The sequence below is a fragment of the Stenella coeruleoalba genome, assembly GCF_951394435.1.
Source record: "Stenella coeruleoalba genome assembly, chromosome: 12".
NCBI classification, from domain to species: domain Eukaryota; kingdom Metazoa; phylum Chordata; class Mammalia; order Artiodactyla; family Delphinidae; genus Stenella; species Stenella coeruleoalba.
The window spans coordinates 23,570,801-23,597,414 of NC_137158.1; the positions used below are offsets into that span (position 1 = coordinate 23,570,801).

General features: G+C 36.9%; 1 protein-coding gene across 1 annotated transcript; it reads left to right on the top strand.

Annotated features, from left to right (window-relative positions):
* The first annotated feature begins 1,912 nt into the window (after positions 1-1,912).
* PM20D2 (peptidase M20 domain containing 2) lies at positions 1,913-25,784 on the top strand. The gene is made up of 7 exons (XM_079939628.1): positions 1,913-2,447; positions 4,515-4,663; positions 8,226-8,368; positions 9,718-9,872; positions 19,541-19,676; positions 20,720-20,827; positions 21,062-25,784. Exons 1-7 carry the CDS (start codon positions 1,992-1,994, stop codon positions 21,214-21,216), a joined length of 1,302 nt encoding a protein of 433 aa, XP_079795754.1. The 5' UTR covers positions 1,913-1,991; the 3' UTR covers positions 21,217-25,784.
* The last annotated feature ends 830 nt before the right edge of the window (positions 25,785-26,614 follow it).

Here is a 26,614-nt window from a genome sequence, read left to right on the forward strand (position 1 = left end):
AATCTATCTTTTCTCTACCTCAAGTGACAGCTTTATTAATTCATAACACGTAATATAAACAGCAGCTTCTATATAGAATTTATATGTACCCCTTTTCTGTTGTTTATAGCTGCCTGATAAGAGCAAGCAAACACGGGTACTACTGATGGCAACAGGCAGGGTTGCTGCAGTAAATTTATTCAAACTGAGTGATATTTATGGGTTCTCATGCAAATAGACAAGCTGTAGATGCATTTAAGAATTTGGATGTCTACTTACATAAACAATAGAGCACGGTGGCTGAAAGTAGCCCACTGGAGCCAGACTGGCCTCTGTTCCATACTGGATCCACTACTTAATAGCTGTGTAATCTCAGACAGTGCATCTGTAAAGTGAAGATAAATAATCACATTAACAACCTCATTGGTTATTATGAGAATTAAATGAGTTAATGCTCGTAAAGCACTTAGCACATGTTAAGCTCCTGCCACAGGGTAAGTGCTCTACAAATGTCACCTACTGTATTTGCTCAAACAAGGCCATTTTTTAGCCAACTATCTGAACACAATAATACTGAATCTCATAGTCGCAGAGGGGATTTTTGCGGAAGTGTATCTCAGTAAGGTTTATTAAGCATAGACAAGGGGGTCAGGAATTTAATACCACATTTGTTGTCTTTAGAGCTGCGTTTCAGTTAGGGTGTTGCCTGAGAATGACAGTATTTTCTGATTTAGAATGTGACATTTACTCTGATATTGTTAATATGTGTAGTAGTTAAAAATAGTAGTAGATAGTCTTCATGTATGTTAGCTTCCTTTAGACTTATTTTGAAAAAATACATTTGTCTTATTATATGAATATATTGTGTTCCATTTAACCAAATTGTAACAAATGAAGGAAAGAGGTGATAGAGTATGAAATGTTGATGGAAGCTTTTACTATGTGGAACACCTTAGAATATAAATTTCTACAGTGCTATTAATAGTTATATCATCAACAACATTTTTTCAGACTTTGTGCTTCACTCTGGAGAAAAGAGTACGGCATCTTGAATTTCTTCACTGGGTAATTTAAAACCGAGTTATAATGTGGACACCAACTGCACACATGTTACTTGAGTTCAGCATCAAAGTTGTAAACGAAAATAGTAAATATGCTCTCTCTCAAAGCTGTTACTATTTAACAAAACATATTCAAATCAACAAAATAGTATGAATATATATGACCATAAATGTTTTTATTAACTGTTTTGGGCTTTTTAAAAAACCTCATTTTAAATACTTAATTCTAATTCTACTCTACTCAAGTAGACTATAATAGCGAATACATATCTAGTGCTTACTATTTACATTCCAGCTGCTGTTCGAGTTACTAGTAAGTTCTGATTCTAATAAGAAAGCCATATACAGCAGTTTCAGCTTTTATGTAACACAGTAACCTCAGGGAGAAGAAAGTGAGGGCGTTCCGAAAACTTAACTACGTAGTCTATAGACCAGTGTTCTTTGTAAAACATTTATATCGACACCCAGTTTTAGGAACTAAAACCCTTGTATAAATTTGTATTACTATTCTAAAAAAAAAAAAATTGTATTACTATTCTAGAAAGGAGAGTGCCGTTTTTCAGGGGACTGTATTCCACTTGGTCTGTCTCTGAGGCCTATTAACCAATAAAACCGTTCTATTCTGCTGCTCTGGGACATAAGCAACAACGAAAAGGAGTAATGACCTTAGACCATAAATAAGTTGTCAGGACAGCCAAGGGGACGAAGGAGAGACGATTAGCGCCAAGACTCGGATTCCTCCCAGCGACCGGCGGCAGAAGGGGCGGAGCACGTTTCCGGCGAGGCGCTGGAGGCGGGGCGCGGGGGCTCGGGGGGTGGGTCTCCCGGGAGCTGCGGAGACAACCTGCGCAGGGAACGCCGGGCATGTGCGCAGACTCAGTCGGCCGCCGGGAGGGAGCGACCTAGCGGGCGGTCGGGAAGAGCGCTGACCGGTCACCGGCTGTGAGCACGATGAGACCCGGAGAGGAGAGGCCGGTGGAGGGGGGCGCCTGCGCCGCCGTCTTCGAGGTGGAGCTGCTGAAGCTGCGCGCGGCGGAGTGCATCGACGAGGCGGCCGAGCGCCTGGGGGCCCTGAGCCGCGCGATCTGGAGCGAGCCCGAGCTGGCCTACGAGGAGCACCATGCCCACGACGTGCTGACGCGCTTCTTCCAGAGCGAGCGCCCGGCCGCGTCGTGGGTGGTGCAGCCGCACTACCAGCTGGTCACGGCCTTCCGTGCCGAGTGGGGGCCGCCGCGGGGCTGGGCGGCGCCGAGCCCGCTGCACCTGGGCTTCCTCTGCGAGTACGACGCGCTGCCAGGCATCGGGCACGCCTGCGGCCACAACCTGATCGCCGAGGTCGGGGCGGCGGCCGCGCTGGGCGTCAAGGGGGCCCTGGAGAGCCTCCCTGGGCCGCCTCTGCCAGTGAAGGTGAGGTGGGGCGCAGGCTTGGGATTCCCATCGCCAGCCCAGGCCGGGACCGACCCGAGAAGGGCGGGAGCCGGCGCTTCCCGTGCGCCTCCGTCCCTTCCCACCCCGGGGCAGGTGTAGGGGACAGCACTCGACGTCCTGGCTTTTTCTAGTAGGCAGAACCCCTGGATCAAAGTCAGTAGTGCATGAGTTGCCGACCTAGCGACATTTTGCAGATTTTTGCTTTTTCTCTCCTGCGTAGTTGTAAACAATTGAGTGAACTCTCTCCCTTAGGAAAGGACTTAGAACCAAGCCTGGTTTTCGTGATGGCTTGTTTTTGGTAACGGGCAATCGCAATTTGCTGACAAGGTTGTGCAATCTCTCGGAGGTAGTTATAGGGATACCTGTAGACCCTCTTCGTTAGCCTCCAAAAAATCTTTTGTTTGTGGCAGTCCTAGGAGCTGTTGTGATTAGAATCATTGGAATTTGGATAGGAAATGTTCAGTCGTTAGAACTACAAAACCTCTAGAAGTATACAAAAAATGGGAAGAGAGTGAACATTAACTACATGATCCTTAAGTCTTAAAGTTTATTTCGCGATTTTAAGATATAAAGTGTTTATGTTAGCCACAGGGCAAGTTTAACCTTGTGTTACTCTGTTTTTCCAGGTGGTATATTCTTTCTGTGGGCTAAGATTGAATCACCACTGCTCAGGTTAAGGGGAAGACTAATGTTATATTTTAATATTCTTTAGCCCATTTTTTCCAGTGTCAGTAACCTTTCTCTTTTATCCTTACAGTTCCATCTTTTGTGGCTTTTTCTCTTTAGCTGCCTTCTCTTTTCTGCCTCTGGGCCTTGTTTTTCATCTGGCTAGGTTTTTGTTTTGTTTGGGGGAGGAGGTGTCCTTTGCCATTGCATGAAGCACTGGAGAGATTTAGCTTTAACCAGGTTTATGAAAGGTTCAGAGAAGTCAACAAGATTTAACCTGAAAAGTCATCAGATTTCATGAGTCAAGGGTTAAGAGTAAAAAGCAGTTTAAGAGTTTGGGTGCTTTATAACTTCTGACTAAAGCAAGACTTTGGGAAATACACACACTTCTGATTTTGAATGGTAATACTCAGTTTTAGTAAGGTTATCTGTCTTATCTGAAAATGGAATTTATGTTGATTCTCTTTGCAAGCCAAGAACTTTTCCAACTTGTTTCATTGTGTTCTTATACGTGACCTTGAAAGTATATTAGTTGTTTATAATTTTTCTTTGCTTTTAAAAATTGTTTGAAGAAGTTAAGTTTAAATATCAAAGTAAAATGTTTATTCTGTAAAGTTCTCTTTTGTTTAATTAGGTGTTTGGTGACCAATAAATCTGCCTGGTTGAGCTGGTGGAATCGAATTAGTAAGTTTGTGTAATAGTTGGCCGTTTCTAACCGTGGTATTAAGATTTATTCAATGCTTTTCATAAAGGATGAATGCGTTAAGACCTTCTAAAGAGGTAGTTTGGTAAGGAAACAGAGTTCGGGCCTGAAGGTCAGGGTATCTAATCCCAGCTCTGCTTTAAGCCTTGCTCTGTGATCTGGGGCAAGACATTTCACTCCATGCCTCAAAACCACCCTTCCTAAAATGATGATACAGATCGCTCACCTACCTCACAGGGTTGTTGTGAGGATAACTAATAAGTAACTAGAAAGTTCCTTACCAGTAAAAGGCTTATGAATAATTATATACACATATACTAAAAGACAGTCAAAAATAAGCTTTAAGAAGTAAGTCCTAAATAATTTTGAGGAACTTAGTATATAGTACTTATCTCTTTTCATCTTTGACATTAGTTCTATAAAATTGTGTTATAAGATTGGGAAAAGTTTCCTATAGAGGCTTTAGTACATACTTTGAGCCAAATTGGTATAATAATGTCAATTGCAAGTTGTGGTGAATTTAGCATGGTAGACTTATGCCCACTGCCTTATTTGAGTCAGAGAACAAAACCTCTCTTCATAGTTTGATTTAGATTGTGAATACATATGCAAGGGAACCTGACTGATATTGCCTGCTAGGATTTTTTTGTTGCTCTGACACAGGTATTTCTTTCTAGGTAATTGTTCTGGGAACCCCTGCAGAAGAAGATGGTGGTGGCAAAATTGATTTAATCGAAGCAGGGGCTTTTAAAAATCTTGATGTTGTTTTTATGGCCCATCCATCTCAAGAGAATGCTGCTTATCTACCTGATGTGGCTGAACATGAGTGAGTAATCAAGTTGAAATAAACTTCGTAGTGGAAAACAGGCTATTAGAATACTTTAGTGACTTAACTGGAGGCTAAAACTCCGTACTTCTGCATTTAAAAAGTAAATTGAAAAAAAACAGTAAATTGAAAAAAACCAGTAAATTGAAAGATAATGATGTGATATTTGATTTCCATTGAACGACATTTGGTAGGCCCCTTCTAATTGAGACTTAATATGGTGTTCATAATTGAACTGTTAAAATACTGCCTAAAAAGCGTAAGAATAGCAAACAATATGTTGACATGTATGTTCTATTTTGAATTGAGAGGAATCTGGTTTCTGGACAATGTCTGTCCTTTGATATGGAGTTGCATTTGCAGCTGAATAGATCTGCAAGAGACAGCTTTGTTAGTCTTGGGAAGAAAACACACTTCTCTAGTTTACTTATTTTGAGCTCTTTGCAAAAAGGATAAATTATGTTCCTGACGAAAAAATACAGAAACTGACTAGCTGTGGATTTGATTGGAATTTGCCAATATATCCTTTTCTGATTCATCTGGTGCTGAAACTTTTTTTTTCTTTTTTATCTTTCTCTATGTTGAAAAGCTCACTTTTTTTGGTACCTAGGAGCATGCATCATTTAAGTGGTTTAAATTTTTTACATCAGAAATTTCAACCATAATATTTAATGGTCCAGTTAGGGGTCTGGTCCCAAGGAGCCATGGCTCAGCTGCTTGAGGAAAACCCCATGTTCTCCTCTACAGTAGCCTGGGAGTAATCGCAGAACCACCCCAGCAGTGCTTCTAGATTGTGTGTTCAGTTATCCTGCATTTCTCTGCATGCCTTGTTTTCAGAGGGTGACTATTTTAACTGTTCTGGTATTTTTGGTCTTATCACCAGGAATTGGTATTGTGACAGTAGGAAGAATCTTTCAACTTCCGTTTCAGGGATGCTGTACAGTAGTACACCTCTGGAAAACCTTAGAGGTTAGAAACCTCTGCCAATGCCTCTGGCTAGAAAGGACCAGTGGCTGCAGGCAGGCTTCCCAGTCCATTAGCCTTCTAGGTTTTAGGTTTAGGTAGGCTTCTTGGCCTTGATTCTGAAGTCAGTCCATTGGGCCTCAGGCCTTTTCTTAATATCTGGCTTCTTAGATTTTTCATTTGCCAACTTTTAAGACGGAAAAGAGAGCAAGAACAAAAATTTAATTTAAAAAATTACTAATCTATTCATGCTAAAAATCTGTAACAATAAATAAGATAAAGCACTATGTCCCTATTAATCACCTTTTTTCACATCCAGTCCCTTTTCTAGAGATATATATTCTCCCAGGACTTTGGGGGTATATTTATAGACATAAAATAGGTACATGTATAAATTAAATCTTAAAGGAGGATTTTCCCCCCTCTGAAATAGTCTGCTAAATATATTGTTGATCTGGCTCTTGCTTTTTAAAATTAAACAATGTGTCTTGAATATCATTCCATATCAGTTTTTTTTAAATGTTCTTTTTTTAAAAAATAAATTTATTTATTTATTTATTTTTGGCTGTGTTGGGTCTTCGTTTCTGTGCGAGGGCTTTCTCTAGTTGCAGCGAGCGGGGGCCCCTCTTCATCGCAGGCCTCTCACTATCGCGGCCTCTCTTGTTGTGGAGCACAGGGTCCAGATGCGCAGGCTCCGCAGTTGTGGCTCACGGGCCCAGTTGCTCCGCGGCATGTGGGATCTTCCCAGACCAGGGCTCGAACCTGTGTCCCCTGCATTGGCAGCCTGATTCTCAACCACTGCACCACCAGGGAAGCCCTTAAATGTGCTTTTTAAGCCTAAAATACTAATGCTGATATAAAACAGGCATTAACATTTCTTTTCCTGTAGTTTATTGTGCTTTAATTGTACATAGATTTGAACCCTAGAAGAAATGGTGCTAGAGCCATTTTCATAAAGGACATCTTTTTCCATTTTATACTATTTATCACCAGTTTTGTTAAAATTCCAGTTTCTGAGTGATGGTGATAGATATAGATTGAGGAAATAACAAGTATCTTAAAATTTAAAATATATATTTGGATTTTGTTTTTTAAATAGAATGTTTGGAATCAGTAAAGAAATGCCATGAGCCTCCTGAATCTAGCTCATTAAAAAAAAAAAAAGTCGAGTGACTTTTTTTTTTTTTTTTTTGCGGTACTTGGGCCTCTCACTGTTGTGGCCTCTCCCGTTGCGGAGCACAGGCTCCAGACGCGCAGGCTCAGCGGCCATGGCTCACGGGCCTAGCTGCTCCACGGCACGTGGGATCTTCCCGGACCGGGGCACGAACCTGTGTCCCCCTGCATCGGCAGGCGGACTCTCGACCACTGCGCCACCAGGGAAGCCCTAGAGTGACTTTTTAATAATTTAAATGTGGGTACTATTAATCAGGCTTAAAAAGTGTTATCCAAACAAGTCACCATTATTAATTTTTTTTCTTTTGGAGTTATCAGACAAGGCCATGAGTCATGTGTTCAAAGAGTTAAAAAAACAAATGGAGGCAAGTCATCTTTATAAATAACTATTTAATATACAATCCTTTCTCTAAACCTTATTGTTTTTTATTGTATCTGAGTAGACTGGTATGAGAACTATTGGGAAGTGGAAAAACAATTTATAAAATTTTAAGGGGGATGTCCCTGGTGGCGCAGTGGTTGAGAATCCTCCTGCCAGTGCAGGGGACATGGGTTCGAGCCCTGGTCTGGGAAGATCCCACATGCCACGGAGCAACTAAGCCTGTGTGCCACAACTACTGAGCCTGCACTCTAGAGCCCATGAGCCACAACTACTGAACCTGAGTGCCACAACTACTGAAGCCCGCACGCCTAGAGCCCATGCTCCGTAATAAGAGAAACCACCACAATGAGAAGCCCGCGCACCGCAACAAAAAGTAGCGCCCACTCACCGCAACTAGAGAAGCACACGTGCAGCAACGAAGACCCAACCCAGACAGAAATATAATTAATTAATTAATTTTTAAAAAACTTTTAAGGTATTAGTGATACAGGTATTCTGGAACATTAATAAAATATTGGTCAGGAACAACTGACTTAACGCTAGAATATTTTATAATACTGTGAATATAATCTGATTTTTAGAGGTTGTCTTAACCCATTTCAAATGTCACCTTCTTTCCGTCTTTCCTTGACCTTTCCCCACCTTTAAGACAGAAAGAATTATTTGAGTTTTTGTAGACCTTTGATATAGAGCTATCACAGTACAGTGTAGAAGGAGACAGGAGCCATCTCTTTTGTAATTCCAGCACTTAATACAGTATTGCATTGTTCGTTTAAATTGAATTGTGTACAGATTTAATTTTACAGGAGCTCGATTGAGCAAAGTTCTTTTTCTCTGTTTTTTTGGAATGCCTTCTTTGTGTTAGTCACTGTATTACATAATAATAAACTAAAACTAAGGTATGTAAATTGCTATATTATTGCTACAAATTAATTCAGCAGTGTGAATTAATTTTGAATAATAGTTGGGTAGTTCTAATTACTTGGATTTTCTTACTTTGGTCATATTGAAAAAAGTAATTCCGAATGATGTTTTATTTCCTAGTGTGACTGTGAAGTACTATGGAAAAGCATCTCATGCTGCTGCTTATCCCTGGGAAGGACTAAATGCATTAGATGCTGCTGTCCTTGCCTACAGCAATCTGTCTGTGTTAAGACAACAAATGAAACCTACCTGGAGAGTTCATGGTACGAATGTCAAATACTTTGGGTAATAGATGGCGCTTAATATATTTCAGTGCAATATTATTCCTTAATATTTGATTAAAAAAACATTTGGGAACATTTTATGTACTTTATGAATATTCCAAAAATTTTTAACATTTTCAGAAATTCCTGGGACAGGATACTAGATGTTCATTTATGTGTGGGTAAGAAGATAGTTAAGATTATTTGTACATAAATAGAATGGTCATTTTGAATATTAGAAATAATGTTTTTATGTAAGGATCTATGTTCTTTCTGTGGATATTTGAAAGTTAGAACTTGATTTTTCAGTTATCCTCACTGTCTCTTAATATTCTGTGGGTATTTGAAAGTTAGAACTTGATTTTTTCAGTTATCTTCACTGTCTCTTAATAACAAAATTTCATCATTTTCTCATTTAAAAAAAAGTGGTGGTTACTGGTTTTATGTACCCAAGTGCTATTAATCCTAAGTAACATCTTTTTTAAATTATGTGTATCACCTTAATATATATACAGTAATAAAGTATTGTCTTGAAGGTACAGATTTATTTTTTAGTTTATTTCCTTATGATTTAAGAAATTATTATACTTTAAGGTCTGTTCTTTGCCTGATTTTGCTATAGTCTGAAATTAGTTTGTAACTGCACTTTTACGAATTTTCTACGTTAGTTTCTTTAAAAAGAATAAACAGGAATATGTAAAAAATACATTTTTTAAAACAGGTCATATAAAATAGGTTTTGCATACTTATTTTCATTATTATTTTGAATGGATACATCTTCCTTCTCAGTCTAGTTCCAAATAAATGCACTTGTTTTGACAGTGGTAGTATATTTTGTCATCTTTGACTTGCATTGGTTTCTTGTTGGCATGAAAATTATTCTCCCAGAGCCAAATGCTATTTAAAATGGGATTCCTGAGGTATGAGGGTAATTACAGAGGCTCATACCATTGGTTTTTTTCCTTATGTCAAAAGTTTATCAAAATGTACAACTGTAACAAAACACACTGAAATAAAAGTCTCTCCCAGAAGGCTTAAGATAGTTGTAAAAATTTGTAGCAGTTTCTTTATAGTCAGGAATCATAATTTCTTAACATCGTATAAATTCCTCAGACTAAAGTATATATAGACAGTTATTTTTTTTCCTATTAGCAAGAAAGTGTCACACTGTGTATAGAAACTTGTTGTATAACATCAAAATCTTTGGTTGGTATATATGTGACGCTAATAAATTTAAATTATTTTTCTTTATGTATATATTGGCTGAAAAACTTTATGGGTGTATTTAAGCTTAAAGAAATGATCTCCAAGCTCCAAGCTCAATTCCAGTAATTTGGTTCTTTTTATAGGTATAATAAAAAATGGTGGTGTAAAACCCAATATCATTCCCTCTTATTCTGAACTAATCTATTACTTCCGTGCACCCTCAATGAAAGAACTTCCAGTTTTGACCAAAAAGGCAGAAGATTGCTTCAGAGCTGCAGCTTTGGCTACTGGGTGCACAGTAAGAACTTTTAAGAGTTAATCTAAGTTATAATCAGAAGTATATATGTGGGCTGGGGTTGTTTATATTAAGTTACATTTAGAACCTAATTTGTCTCCCTTTTATTTGGCAATCAGTGCCTTGAATATGCAAAACCAGTTGACTGAATAGTTGATGTGAAAATCTTTCATTCTTATTTATTTTACTCAGTGTCTGCATAGGGAAGACTGCAGTCGTCTTATTACACAGGACTTAGAATAACTGATATTGCTGAGCTAGACTCCCTGCCTTTTTGCAAGTTATATTTTTCCTTACTGGCAGTTATGCTTTTGGAAATGCTGTATATAGTTCCTGTAAAGGGAACTTTATGGCAAAATCAGCCAAACCTATTTTTGGTGAAGTCACAGGTGTGTGTAATAGTGATATAAATACTTATGGCTTGCTGGAATGAAAGTTAAAATAGACACAGTAGTCAAGAGGTTTTGTTTATTTGACTCATAAAGTCGGCAACGTTTATGTACTAATCATATAGGGCCTACAGTGGGATGAGAAGCTCCAGCACTGCATAAATCTTGCCCTGGGGCAAGCCTGTAGTCTGGTTGGAGAGAGATAAGATCTGGATTTGTGCCTCTCAGCCTCACTGATTCTGTAACTTTTGGAAATGTTATTTAATATCTCTGGGCCTCCATTTTTTCTTGAAAAATGGAGATAATGATATAATCTATCTTAGGGTTCTTATGAGAATTAAATGGCATAATGTTTGTGAAGAGTTAGGGCCAACACCTCATACCTTATTTTTTTCTGCCCTCAGTAGACTGGAGATATATGATTTATTCAGATAGTAAGAGTGATTCTAAGACAGTATATGTTAAGTGTCCAAAGAGTAAAAATTTAAGCATTCATCCCTTATTCATTTATAATTATAGATATTTAAAATATTTATAACATAAAACATGAACTATTATCACTAGCTAATACCCCAAGGTATAATATTGCCTTATAATAATGTTCATTGTTATTAGATTTGAGTCTATATAGAACTGAGATAAAATTGACATACAGCACTGTATAGGTTTAAGGTATACAACATAATGCTCTGACTTACATACATCATGAAATAGATTATCACAATAAGTTTAGTGAACATCCATCATGTCACATAGGTACAACATTAAAGAAATGGAAAAGAAATTTTTTTCCTTTATGATGAGAACTCTTAGAACTTACCCTAACTTTCATGGATAATGTACAGCAGTGTTAATTATCTTTATCATGTTGTACTTACATCCCTAGTACTTACTTACCTTATAACTGGCAGCTTGTACCTTTTGCCTAATTCCCCCTCCCGCCAGCACCTGACTCTGGAAGCCGTAAATCTGATCTATTTTTCTGTGAGTTTGCTTGTTTTTGAAGTATAATTGACCTACAACACTATGTTAGCTCCTGGTATACAACATAATGATTTCATAGTTCTATTCATTTCAAAATGACCACCATGATAAGTCTAGTTGTCATCTGTCACCATACAAAGATATTACAGAATTATTGACTGTATTCTCCACACTGTACATTTCATACCTGTGACTCATTTATTTTGTACTGAATGTTTGTAATCTCCCTCACCTACTACTCTTTTTTCCCAAACCCCCTTCCCTCTGGCAACAACCTGTTTGTTCTCCTTATGACCCTGTTTCTGTTTAGTTATAGTTGTCCATTTGTTTTGTTTTTTAGATTCCACATGTAAGTGAAATCATACAGTATTTGTCTTTCTTTGTCTGACTTATTTCACTTAACATAATACCCTGTAGGTCCATCCATGTTGTTGCAAATGGCAATGTTTCATTCTTTTTATACAGCTGATTAATATTCCATTGTATGTATGTATACCTTTAGCTATTGTTTTTACGTTCCATCTGTTGATGGACACGTAGACTGCTTCCATATTTTGGCTATTGTAGATAACGCTGTAGTGAACATAGGGGTGCATATATCTTTTCGAATTAGCGTTTTTATTTTCTTCACACACCCAGAAGTGGAATAGCTAGAGAGTATGGTAGTTCTATTTTTAATTTTTTGAGGAATCTTCATAGTGTTTTCCATAGTGGTTGTACCAATGTAGATTCCCACCAGTAGTGCACAAGGGTTCCCTTCTCTCCACATCCTCACCAACACATATTTGTTGTCTTTTTTGATAATAGCCATTCTGACAGATGTGAGGTGCTATTTCATTGTGGTTTTTGACTTGCATTTCCCTAATGATTAGTGATGTCGAGCATCTTTTCATGTGCCTGTTCCTGTCTGTATGTCTTCTGTAGAAAAATGTCTATTCAGGTTCTCTGCCCATTTTTAAATGAAGCTGTTTGGTTTTCTGCTATTGAGTTGTATGAGTTCTTTGTATAGATTGGATATTAACCCCTTGTTGGATCTTTTGTTTGCAAACATCTTCTCCCGTTCAGTTGTGGCCTTCTTATTTTATTGATGGTAACCTTCACTGATCAAAAGCCTTTTAGTTTGATGTAGTCCCATTCATTTATTTTTACTTTTTTTTCCCTTGCCTGAAGAGACATATTCAAAAAAAAAATTGCTAAGTCTGATGTCAAAGAGCGAACTGCCTATGTTTTCTTCTAGGAGTTTTATGGTTTTGGGTCTTACATTTAAATCTTTAATCCATTTTGAGTTTATTTTTGTATATGGTGTGAGAAAGTAGTCCAGTTTAACTCTTTTGCATGTGGCTGTTCAGTTTTCCAAACGCCACTTATGGAAAGACTGTCTTTTCTTCATTGTATATTCTTGCTTCCTTTTTTGTAGATTAATTGAGCAGAGGTGCATGGGTTTATTTCTGGGCTGTCTGTTCTGTTCCATTGCTCTATGTATCTGTTTTTGTGCCAGTACCATACTGTTTTGATGACCATAGCTTTGTAGTATAGTTTGAGATCAGGGAGCATGATACCTCCTTTTGTTTTTCTTTCTTAAGATTGTTTTGGCTATTCAGAGTCTTTTGTGTTTCTTTACAAGTTTTAGAATTATTTGTTCTAGTTCTGTGAAAAATGCCGTTGGTATTTTTATAGGGATTGCAGTGAATCTGTAGATTTCCTTGGGTAGTATGGTCATTTTAACAATACTAATTCTTCCAAACCTTGAACATGGTATATCTTTTCATCTGTTTGTCTCATCTTCATTTGGTTTCATCAGTGTCTTATAGTTTTCCAAGTACAGGTCTTTTACTTCATTAGTTAGATTTATTCCTAGGTATCTTATTCTTTTTGATGAGATCATGAATGGGATTGTTTTCTTAATTTCTCTTTCTGATAGTTTATTGCTAGTGTATAGAAATGCAACAGATTTCTCTATATTAATTTTGTATCCTGCAACTTTACGATATTCGCTGATGAGTTCTAGTAGTTTTTTGGTGGTATCTTTAGGGTTTTCTATGTATAGCATCATGTCATCTGCAAACAGTTGACAGTTTTACTTCTTCCTTTCCAATTTGGATGCCTTTTATTTCTATTTTTTATCTGATTGCTGTGGCTAGGACTTCCAATACTAAGTTGAATAGAAGTGGGCAGAGTGGGCATCCCTGTCTTGTTCCTGATCTTAGAGGAAATGCTTTCAGCTTTTTACTGTTGATTAAGATGTTGGCTGTGGGCTTGTCGTATATGACTTTTTTTTAATTATTAATTTTTATTGGAGTATAGTTGCTTTACAATGTTATGTTAGTTTCTGCTGTACAGCAAAGTGAATCAGTTATACGTATACATATATCTCCTCTTTTTTAGAGTTCCTTCCCATTTAGGTCACGACAGAGCATTGAGTAGAGTTCCTTGTGCTATACAGTAGGTTCTCATTAGTTACCTATTTTATATATAGTAGTGTATGTAAGTCAATCCCAATCTCCCAGTTCATCCCACCCCCCACTTCCCCCCTTGGTATCCATACGTTTGTTCTCTACTTGTGTGTCTCTATTTCTGCTTGGCAAATAAGTTCATCTGTATCATTTTTCTAGATTCCACATATAAACAATATTACACGATATTTGTTTTTCTCTTTCTGACTTCACTCTGTATGACAGTCTCTAGGTCCATCTATGTCTCTGCAAATGGCACAGTTTCATTTCTTTTTATGGCTGAGTAATATTCCATTTTATATATGTGCCACATCTTCTTTATCCGTTCCTCTGTTGATGGACATTTAGGTGGCTTTCACATCCTGGCTGCTGTAAATTGTGCTTCAGTGAACATTGGGGTGCAGGTGTATTTTTGAGTTACAGTTTTCTCTAGGTATATGCCCAGGAGTGGGGTTACTGGGTCATATGGTAGTTCTGTTTTTAGCATTTTGAGGGACCTCCATACTGTTCTCCACAGTGGCTGTACCAGTTTACATTCCCACCAACAGTGTAGGAGGGTTCCCTTCTCTCCACACTCTCTCCAGCATTTATTGTTTGTAGATATTTTGATGATGGCCATTCTGACTGGTGTGAGGTGATACCTCATTGTAGTTTTGATATGCATTTCTCTAATAATTAGTGATGTTGAGCATGTTTTCATATATTTGTTGGCCATCTATATGTCTTCTTTGGAGAAATGTCTATTTAGGTCTTCCACCCATGTTTTGATTTTTTTTTTTGATATTGAGCTGCATGAACTGTTTGTATATTTTGGAGATTAATCTCTTGTCGGTTGTTTCATTTGCAAATATTTTCTCCCAGTCTGAGTGTTGTCTTTTCGTTTTGTTTATGGTTTCCTTTGCTTTGCAAAAGCTTTTAAGTTTAATTAGGTCCCATTTGTTTATTTTTGGTTTTATTTTCGTTACTGTAGGAGTTAGGTCAAAAAAGACTTTGCTGCAATTTATGTCAAAGAGTGTTCTGCCTATGTTTTCCTCTAAGAGTGTCTGGCCTTACATTTAGGTCTTTAATCCATTTTGAGTTTGTTTATTCTTTTATGTGTAGCTGTTCAGTTTCCCAGCACCATTTATTGAAAGACTGTCTTTTCTCCATTGTATATTTTTGCTTCCTCTCTCATAGATTAGGTGACCATAATTAGGTGTGTGGGTTTATCTCTGGGCTCTCTATCCTGTTCATTGATCTATATTTCTGTTTGACTTTTGTTATTGAGGTACGTTCCCTCTACACCTCCTTTGTGGAGAGGTTTTTGTTTGTTTGTTTTAATTTATTTATTTATTTTATTCTTGGCTGTGTTGATTCTTCATTACTGCGTGCAGGCTTTCTCCAGTTGCGGTGAGCGGGAGCCACTCTTTGCCATGGTGTGTGGGCTTCTCATTGCAGTGGCTTCTGTCATTGCGGAGCACGGGCTCTAGGCACGCGGGCTCAGTATTTGTGGCACATGGGCTCAGTAGTTGTGGCTCGCAGGCTCTAGAGCACAGGCTCAGTGGTTGTGGTGCACGGGCTTAGTTGCTCCGTGGCAGGTGGGATCTTCCCGGACCAGGGCTTGAACCCATGTCCCCTGCATTGGCAGGTGGATTCCTAACCACTGCGCCACCAGGAAAGTCCCTGAGAGTTTTTATCATAAAGGGATGTTGAATTTTGTCAAAAGCTTTTTCTGCATCTACTGAAATGATCATATGATTTTTATTCTTCAATTTATTAATGTGGTGTATCACATTGATTAATTTGTGGATATTGAACCATTCTTGTTGCATCCCTGGGATAAATTGCACTTGATTGTAGTATATAATCCTTTTAATGTACTGTTGAATTCAGTTTGCTGATATTTTGCTGAGGATTTTTGCATCTATGTTATCAGTGATACTGTCCCATAATTTCATTTTTTGTGACATCTTTGTCTTGTTTTGGTGTCAAAGCGATACTGGCTTTATAGAATGAGTTTGGAAGTGTTCCTTCCCTGCAACTTTTTGGAATAGTTTGAGGATAGGTATTGACTCTTTTCTAAATTGTTTGGTAGAATTCACTTGTGAAGTCACATGATCCTGGACTTCTGTTTATTAGAAGTTCTTTTCATTAGTGATTCATTTCATGAATTTCATTACTGGTAATTGGACTGTTCGTATTTTCTGTTTCTTCCTGTTTCAGTCTTGGGAGATGGTACATTTCTAGGAATCTGATTATTTCTTCTAGGTTGTCCACTTTACTGGCATATAATTGTTCATAGTAATCTCTTGGGATCCTTTTGTTTTTCTGTGGTGTCATTTGTAAACTTTTCCTTTTTCATTTCTGATTTTAGTGATTTGGGCCCTCTCTTTTTTCCTTGATGAGTCTGGCTAAAGATTTGTCAATTTTATCTTTTCAAAGAACCAGCTCTTAGTTTCTATATTTTCTGTTGTTTTTTAGGCTCTATTTCGTTTATTTCTTCTCTGATCTTTATGATTTCTTTCCTTCTACTAACTTCAGGTTTTGTTTGTTCTTTTCTAGTTCCTTTAGGTGTAAGGTTAGATTGTTTATTTGAGATTTTTCTTGTTTCCTGAGCTAAGCTTGTATTGCTATAAACTTCTCTCTCCGAACAGATTTTGCTGCATCTCATGGATTTTGCACTGTTGTGTTTCCATTTTCATTTGTCTCCAGGTATTTTTATTTCCTCTTTGACTTATTTAGTGACCCATTGGTTGTTTAGGAGCATTGTTTAGCTTCCACACATTTGTGATTTTTGCAGTTTTTTTCTTGTAGTTGATTTCTAGTCTCATATGTGTGGTCAGAAAAGATGCTTCATATGATTTCAGTCTTCTTAAATTTACTGAGACTTGTTATGTGGTCTAGCATGTTACCTGTCCTGGAGAATGTTGTATGTATCCTTGAAAAGAATGTGTATTCTGCTGCTTTTGGATGGAATGTTCTATATATATCTGTTAAGTCCATCTGGCCTGAATGTGTCATCTAAGGCTACTGTTTCCTTATTGGTTTTCTGTTTGGATGATCTATTCCTTGATGTAAGTAGGGTGTTAGTGTGTTACAGTCAGTTTCTCCCTATATGTTAGCTAATATTTGCTTTATGTATTTTGGTGTTCCACATGTTGGGTGCATGTATATTTATAAATATTATATCTTCTTGTTGGATTGACCTCTTGATCATTGTGTAATGTCCTTCTTTGTCTCTTGTTACAGTCTTGTTTTAAAGTCTGTTTAGTCTGAGTATTGCTCAGTATTGCTATCCTGTATTGCCAGTATTGCTATCCTGGCTTTCTTTTCATTTCCATTTGCATGGAAATGCCTTTTTCCATCCCTTCACTTTCAGTCTGTCTGTGTCTTTAGATCTGAAATGAGTCTCTTGTAGGCAGCATATATATGGGTCTTGTTTTTGTATCCATTCAACCACTCTGTGTCCTTTTTTTTTTTTTTCCAGCCACGCCATGTGGCTTGCAGGATCTTAGTTCCCTGACCAGGGATTGACCCTGGGTCCCAGCAGTGAAAGCAATGAGTCCTAACCACTGGACCACCAGGGAATTCCCCATATTTGGATTCTTCTCTCTTTTTTTGTATATGTATCTATTATAGACTTTTGGTTTGTGGTTTCCATGAGGTTTATAAATAGCAATCTATATACATTTGTGATTATTTTAAGTTACTGATCTCTTAAGTTTGAATGCATTTTAACAACCCTGTGTTTTTATTCCTTCACCTCACCTTTACTGTTTTTGATATCATATTTTACACACCCTTTTCTTCTGTGTATCCCTAAACTCCTTATTATAGTATTATCAGATATAGATGCTGATATAGATGCTGTGTGGCGGATATAGATGCTGTGTGGCGAGAAGTCCTTTTAACGTTTCTCGTAAAACTGATTTTGTGATGCTGAACTCTTAACTTTTGCTTGTCTGTAAAACTTTTGATCTCTCCTTCAAATGAATGAAAGTGTTGTCAGGTAGAGTATTCTTGGTTGTAGGTTTTTCCCTTCCATCACTTTAAGGATTGATATATTGTGCTATTCCCTTCTGGCCTGCAGAGCTTCTGCTGAAAAGTCAGCTGATAACCTTATGGGAACTCCTTTGTACGAAACTTGTTGCTTTCTTCTTTCTGCTTTTTATATTCTCTCTTCATCTTTTAAATTTTTTTAAAATTTATTTATTTTATTTATTTATTTTTGGCTGTGTTGGGTCTTCGTTGCTGTGCACGGGCTTTCTCTAGTTGTAGCGAGCGGGGGCTACTCTTCATTGAGGTGTGCAGGCTTCTCATTGCGGTGGCTTCTCTTGTTGCGGAGCACTGGCTCTAGGCATGTGGTCTTCAGTAGTTGTGGTGCAAAGGCTCAGTAGTTGTGGCTTGCAGGCTCTAGAGCGCAGGCTCAGTAGTTGTGGCGCACGGGCTTAGTTGCTCTGCGGCATGTGGGATCTTCCCAGACCAGGGTTCGAACCCATGTCCTCTGCCTTGGCAGGTGGATTCTTAACCACTGCCACCAGGGAAGCCCCTCTCTCTTTATCTTTAATTTTTGCCGTTTAAGGACAGCATGATCCTCTTTGGGTTGATCCTATTTGGGATTCTCTGTGTTTCCTGGACTAGATGTCTGTTTCCTTTCCCAGGTTAGGGAAGTTTTCAGTTATTATGTCTTCAAATATGTTCTCTGCTCCTTTTTCTCTCTCTTCTCCTTCTGGGACCCTGATAATATGAATGTTAGTACTCTTGATGTTGTCCCAGAGGACTCTTAAACTGTCTTCATTTTTAAAAATTGATTTTTCTTTTTTCTCTTCAGCTTGAGTGATTTTCACTACTCTGTCTTCCAGTTTGCTGGTCCATTCGTCTATATTGTCTAATCTACTATTGATTCCTTCTAGTGTATTTCATATTTCAGTTATTGTATTCTTTAGCTCTGATTCTTTTTTATGTTTTCTAACTCTTTGTTAAAAACTTCTGACTCCTCACTCTGTTCATCCATTCTTCTGAGTTTTTTGAGCATCTTTATGACTGTTACCTTAAACATCTTATCAGATCGATTGCTTATCTCCTCTTCTCCTATATTTTAAATAGTCTTTTAATAATTTTTTATGTTTTGGCTGACTTGTAGTATCTACTTAGGTTGTCATTGTTTCTAACTTAGATGTTGCTAAAAGTAGAATATTATCTCTGCCATTTTATAATTGGTTTCTGCTAATGCTATTGGGATTATCTTTAGTTTGTGGGAGTATTGCCCATTTTTGATTTAGTCAAATCTAAATCTGTAAATCCTCTTAACTGGGCACATATAAACTGCTTCTGTATTTTCATGAACCGAAATTAATAAATGAGGACCATAGTCAACCCTTCTGCATTGTGAATCTTCTGTCTTGCTCAGGATATGTTATACCTTTCAGACCTGGCAGTGGTGTCATGTCAGTTTGTATATTGAAAATTGGTAAATCTTGATTTCTTTCTTTTAGAGGCTATAGCCTATGGCAGTATTTCTTAAGTATGTGATTTTGGGACCACATGCATCAAAATTACTTGGGGGTGCTGGCTAAAATGGAGACTCCTGGCCTCTCCCACACCCTGTTTAGGGACTGAAGTTGATACTCACTGACTAGGTGACCTCATGTGCTTTGGTGCATATATAATGTAAAGGAGAGAGGGTCCTAGGAACTCCCATTATAGAAAAGCATACTTTTTTAAGGTAAAAGATTTGAGTTTATATCCTGAAGGGGAGGTGCCTCCTCTTAAGCCTCTTTCTGTTAGAGAACTATTGCTGGTTTGAAAATTAGATAGTGAATTTGAGTTTCTTAATTCAAAATTTGTTTTATAATTTTTTTATTAGGTAGAAATTGAAGGTGGAGCACATGATTATTACAATGTTCTTCCCAATAAGAGCCTGTGGAAAGCTTATATTGAAAATGGAAAAAAGCTGGGAATAGACTTCATTTCAGAAGATGCAATGTTGAATGGCCCTTCAGGTGATTAAGTTCTTTCAAACATATCATATGCTATTTGAGGAAGGGAAGTACCACCCATGGTTAAATGGTTTTGTTTAACAGCTTTCGAGGTTGGGGGAGGTATTGCTCCTGATTTTTAATGAGTTTTTTCACAAACTTAATGGGTAGGGGAAAGACACTGATGCACCCCTCAGTGAATGTAGAACGTCAGGTGAACAGATTTGTTTTTAGAAATAGCCAACATACTCTTTGCTTTATATTCTAAATATTTCTAGTGTTTAAATTTGCTTAGTTCTAATTTTTAAGTAAGCTACTTAAAGGGGAAATAGAATTTTAATTCATCTCCAGTCATCAGTACACAGGTTACTAAGGACTTAGTTATATGGGGTCATTTTCAGTTTCTGAGGAGTAACAAACAGTTATTAGAATTTAAATAATCATAAGCATATCAGGTTATTTTAGGTTTTTTTCCTTTTAAGAGCATTATTACGTTTGCATGTTAGAAAAGCCTCTCTTAAAATATAATAATAAATGTTGATGAAATAGACTCAGAGGGGCTTGGAGATAAAAACAGGGTGTTGATGTCATTCAGTGAGATAAAGAGTTCAAGAGAAAGAGCAGGCTGGAGTATGGTGGGTTGGTATTAATTATTAGTTTGTTAAATTTGAGGTGTTCACAGGACTTCTAAGGAAAGCTGTCCAGTAGCCTGTTCCAAAAGTTGTTTGGGTGGAGACTTGAGGGGTTGTCAATACACGAGAGGTGATTGAAAACATAGGTTTCAATGTGGATGAGGTTGCCCAAGTACACAGGAGGAGGAGTAGCCCAGAGATGAAACCCTAGGGATCACCAGTACTCAGGTGACAGGTGAAGGAAAGTGACTAGAGAGGGAGACAGAGGAAGCCAGACAGTCAGGAGAGTGGAGTCATGGAAACCAAAAGAGTAGAGAGTTTCTAGAAAGGAAGGAGCAGTAAATCACGTCAGGTGCTATAGAGATTAAGATAAGTGTGCTTTAGCGTCCATTGGACTAGCAATTAGAAATTCATGGTTTGTCTTACCTTTCCAAGGATCTACTGATTTTGGAAATGTTACTTTTGTGGTTCCTGGGATTCATCCATATTTTTACATTGGCTCTAATGCCTTGAATCATACAGAACAATATACTGAAGCTGCAGGTAAGTGTTATTACAAGTGAATGTTTTGGCATATACTCTTTTCGTAGTAGTAGTTGCCTCTCTAACTGTTTAGGTTAGCCTGTTATTACTTCTTTACCTAACAACACCTCAGGAAATACTATATTGTGGTGGGCAGTTGGAGAGGCAATTTAGATATTGAAAGCTAACCAGAAAACTAATAAAGTAATTGTAATACGTATGAGGTTATCTTTATTCATTTTATCTACCTTTTAGGATCACAAGAAGCTCAGTTCTACACTTTGAGAACGGCCAAAGCTCTGGCAATGACTGCATTGGATGTTATTTTTAAACCAGAGCTGCTAGAAAGAATCAGAGAGGATTTTAAATTGAAACTTCAAGAAGAAGAGTTTTTAAATACAGTAGAATAAAAGGAAGATTTAGGAGCCACTCACGGATCATGAAGAAGTGATGATTTTCTTCTTTAATCTTTTTTAATGAGGGAGGAGGGCATGGCTTGTTTTTCAGTCTTAAGGGAGTCATATTCCCCTTACCTGAAAAGTGAGGACACGATGTGGAGAAAACACATTACCTCATATCTAGAGTGAAAATTTCACAAATCTGTATATGATGGAATTGTGACATTTCAGGGCTGGTATGTAATGGCATTTCATAAAGAACCTGGATGACACATGGTTTATCAGTGATAACATTTTATCAATCCATATGTTGTGTGAGTGTATTTTGAAAGATCCAAGAGATTTCAAGCCTTATATCCAGAATTGCCACATGAAAGATTTTTTTTGATATAGGGTGGTAACATTGTTCTATAAAGTTGCTTTAAAATTCAAGTTCTAAATTTAGGGAAGGTTCATTTGGAATATCTGACTATATCTGTTTTGGTTTAGAGAATTTCTTCATTGACAATAAAAGTATGCTTTTTATCAGAAATGCTGTGGGGAAACAACTAGAAACTCAGGTACAAAGAATAAGCTTTGTTTTACCAGTTGAAGGAAAATGAAAATGTTCTTTTTTATATATACTTTACTCTGAGAGGTGGCATTAAAGTGCTATTCCTCATTCCATATTTCAGTAATAGAAAAAATGGTAAATGGATAGGATTAGACTCTTCCTGTAAGGTGTTTGCTTGGTAGCCCCATGTGTTCCAGAGGAATTTAATTAGAGGAGTGATGTCTGCTTATCTTGAATGTTAATGCCATATAACTGATCCCCTCCACCTAGCAGGCCTATTCAGGTTTCTTCTCAGAAGCTAGCCTGTCCAGCTTGAGTAAACTCAGCAGTTTATTAAATTTAGGGGACAGAATTCTAAGCCTCCTTAAGCCCCATGCTAGTTCAATATAAACTAAAAAGTATTGTAAGTTTTTCCTGATGTGACTTTCTTGAACACGATAAGAGAATGTGAAACAAGTATCCGGTAAAACGAATATTTTACGCTGTGAATATAGTAAAGGTCCAGTAGACTTTATTTTAAAGGGAGTCCTCAAGTTTGAGTGTAAGCATTCCAGAAATGGAAGGGGAAGGAGGGAAAAGTGAGCATTTGGCCTCTGCTGTAAGCAAGTCACTTGGGTGCTCTGTGCCTTCAGCTCCTCATTTGGAAAGTTAGATTAGATCCCTCATCCTTACAGTCCTTTAAACCTCTAATTCCTATTCTACCTGAAATTATTTAAAGTTGAAACAAGGAGAAGGGAATTTGGGTGGAGAGTTAGTAGTTGAGAATTGCTTTTCTTCTGTATCAGAGGTCTGCAGACTGCGGCCTGATTTGGCAAGCAGCCTGATTCTGTATGGCTAGCATGCTGGAAATGGCCTGTACATTTTTAAAGGGTTGTAGAAAAAAATAAAGCGTCAGAGACCAGATCGTGTGACCTGCGAAACCTAAAATATTTACAATCTGGCCCTTTGTAAGATAAAGTTTGCCAGCCCATCCTATGTAACAGTAAAATAAAAACTGTTTCTCTTTGACTACATCTTATAATCAGATCTCCTAGAAGAAAACTTGAAGCCTCTGAATTGAAAACATTAAGAAAGGGATTTAGACAGCAGTGCTCTGTGTTGACCATTATAATGCATCAGTGGTTTCTCCTCATTGAGGGTTCTGGCTCTTCGAAGTTCGCTTTTTTTTAGCATTTACTTTGTTCTGGGATACAGCTACCCTGCTGCCTTAAGGCTGTCCTCTATGCAAGCTGCTCTTCTAACCCTTCACATCAGCTTTTAGAACATGATCCTCCATGACACTCTGATTATTTATAACCTCAAACAGGCATGGTTGGTATGTATTTTACAAACAGAAGAGGGATCAACAAAGGCTTCACGCTGAGAATAGGATATGTCCAAGACCTCTGGTTTATAAAAACAGAATTAGTTTCCTAATTATCAATTTAATACATTTCTCGACTACAAGCTTCAAATTCCTTATATAAATCCTGCACTCTAAGGAATGTGGTTTTATTTTCTAAAGCCTCCCTAAAATTCTAGAACAGTGATTGTTAACTGGTGTCCTGACACACTGATATTCTCCTGTCTCTTGTGAACTGTCACAAGTTTATTGTTACTCATACAAAGTATTTGTGATGAATTTACTTTTTAAAAACGAATTAGAGAAAATGTCAGGTTAGCATTTTGTTGTTGCCGATTCACTTGTGTTCTGATAAGCATCCTGCATGAGAGAGCAAGGTGTCGAGTTGCTGCTGATGTGCAGGGGAGAGGTACAGTCTGTACCAGTGCTATCTGCCACAGCCCAGTCAGAGGAGGTAATGTTGACAATACTGCTAAGATTTCTGTCCCTTCGGAGTTTCTGTAAGATTTTTTTTTCCTTTCAACATTTAAAAAACTTGGTCAAAATATGGGATTACCCATTGAAATATGTCCTGGATTTATCATGTCAGAAAAGAGGTTGAAATGCTCCAGAGTCTATCTAGAAGTATATATTTTTTTCCCCAGATCTCACCTTGACATTTTACATTATTTTACTTTAAGTTATTTAATATAATTCAGACTTTTTAAATCCCTTTTTATATATCAGTGAAATAACTGAGCCATATTACACTGAAAAGTGTAAATAAATAACATAAATAAATGCTGAGTCAAAAAATCCGTCCAGAGGAACAATTGTAGCTAATCTTCACTCTGCCATTTGAATTTGGGAGACTACTTCATTTGTAATGGTAGTTTTTCCTTTTGGAACTAAGTTCTTTCTTTATCCTCATACTTCAATGGCATGTTTGGAATGTGCTAAATTTTCATAAACATTAATACTTAGCTTAAATTATCATTATTGATTTGTCCTCATACTTTGGATTAAGTCTCCAAAGATTCTGGAAGATAAATGGGGAAGCACTCGATTACAGGAGAACAGTGTCACTTCTAGATAAAAAGGGTTATATATAGCTCTTTGACACATGAATAGGACTTTTTCAAAATTTTGTGTCTTGATTTTGAGGAAGGGGGCAACTAAGTTTTTCTCCCAGAATTAATTTGAAGGATGACACTTTACTGTCACTTGGATTCGGTGATTGTGTGTTATTCCTCCACTAGATTGTATGTTCTTTGAAGCCATTGTCTTCTCAATATGCTTAATTTCCTTCAAGTACACTAAAATCTGACTCATCTGGAAAAAAACAGGCCAAGCTGAGTTCATGTAAAGTTTAAAATAATATAATTTTTTAAATATGGAATTAGTTTCTGACCTCAACTAGAGATATAGGTGGACCTGCTTGAGGTATCTTTGTTTTTATGGAAAATGCTTTTATTACATGCCTTTTTTTTTTTTTTTTAACTTTCACTGTTCACAGGCCGAACGAAAGGCCTTTTCCTCAAATAGCAACTTTTGGCTATCTTTGTTAAATTAATAGACTTTAAAGGTATAATTCAAATTAATGGTTTAAATTTAATTACAGATTGAAAATGTTTTCTCTTTTGTGACTTAATTTTAAAAGCAGGCCTGACTTAATATGGGACCTGTATAAAACAATTATACTGAACAATTATATTAGACTGAGTATAGCTAATATTTAGCTTGCCTCTTAAAATTATCAGACTGCTATTCAGTTTTAAAAACTACCCATAGTTTATGAACTACTCAGGAAGATTTTCCCTTTTAATTGCTTCTTCGTGTAGTACTCATAAGGGCTGGGGCATTTAGGATAAACTAGAACATTTTCATGTGTTTTATGAATACTTGTATAAACTGAAAGTGTTTTGATTTCCCACAATCCTCCAAAGGACTGTTTATTTGTTGATGAGTTGTGTTGATATTTTTGCTGTTACAATTTCAGCAATGGAGTTCAGTGAACGTTTGTCGAGGAGAGCCTACTTCTAAGCACTGGGGGGAAGACAAAGAGTAAGATATGGTCCATGCCCCAAAAAAACTTGTGGTTGGTGGTAAGTTCTCATAAGATTTGCTTCATCTGAGCACACTGGGATTGAGGGAACATCTGAAGGCTGCTGTCTTGGAAATTTTTGAGGAAGTGTTTCTAAAACACTTAAAAAATACCTGAGTCATGTCAGTCTGTTTGAATAAAAGAAATCGATATGAAAAGTCTTTTCTTAAAAAATGATTGTCTTATTTTATAGTATATTCTTTTTCAAAAAACATTTCCGATAGCTGTGTTTTATACATTTCTTTTTATCTGAAGCATCTCTAGTCTTCTGGAAAATGTCCTACATAGTGCTAGCCTTCAAACTATCAAAGTAAATTTTCATTGTAAAATAAATTAATTGTCTTTGTGCCAGCTAGCAACTCTTTATAAGTCTGTAAGGTATGAAAAATTACATCTTTATTTTTTTTACATACTTCAAGCATTTTACAAACCAATTAAATAGTTGAGGATAGTGCATTTTGACATGTATAAAATAATTTTTTCAAGTAAGCAATCAGTCTCTACTACCATCAGATCATAGTCATTTTTAAAATATTTTAATACATACATATTAAAGTATATATGAAAAAATCTAAAATGTTAATAAATATGTTTATCAAATAGCAATGGTCTTGGGGTTTTTTCCAACATAATTAAGGAGTTTTAAAAATATATGAAGATAAAGCACAGTTACCCAAATACAATGTGATATATTATATTCTCTTATGCATCAGTATTACAGATGTTGATTTGCTTTTAAACTTTAAATGTCGTATTATTTATATGAGAATTTTAAAAGAACAATTAAGTTCTTTTGTGTAAAAATAAATGTTTTACTAGTCTCGGATGCTGAAAAATGCCAATGCAAGTTTTACATGGTAAGAGGTAGGTACATAATTACAGTATTGAATTTTCTTTAAAAATTATTTTTCAACTTCAATACAAAGTAATTTCATGTAATAACTCAAATGCAGTAGAGCAGGTTTTTAGATTCTTAACAATGGCTAAAGAATAAGTGCCTCACGAAAGAAAAATTACAGGTGTCTGTGTTTTTTGGTTGAAACTTGCTTTCAAAATAGAGTTCAAGTCTGTTCTTTTTTTCCAGTGATTAAAATGGAAGATTAGCTTTGGTTGGTTTAGTGGATAAAAGCGTCCAATCACCTTAAAATATAAACCTCAGAAATACAAAAGAATATCAGGTCAAGGTCTTAAATAGACAAGAATCTCATTTAGGTCAAAGACTAAGTAGACATTGCCCCACTGGGTAAACAATAAATTGCATTTGAGAGAGTTTGAACTTTTATCTATTTGTTGTGTCACTAATGCCTGACCATATTTTGTTTGGCTCAAGACAATGGAAAGCAGTTCAAAAACTTCATGTTTTCCCACTTGAGCTTAATTTATTCAAAGAATACCAAACCTTCTAGGTCCAAGCATTGTTGCTGCCTGTAAA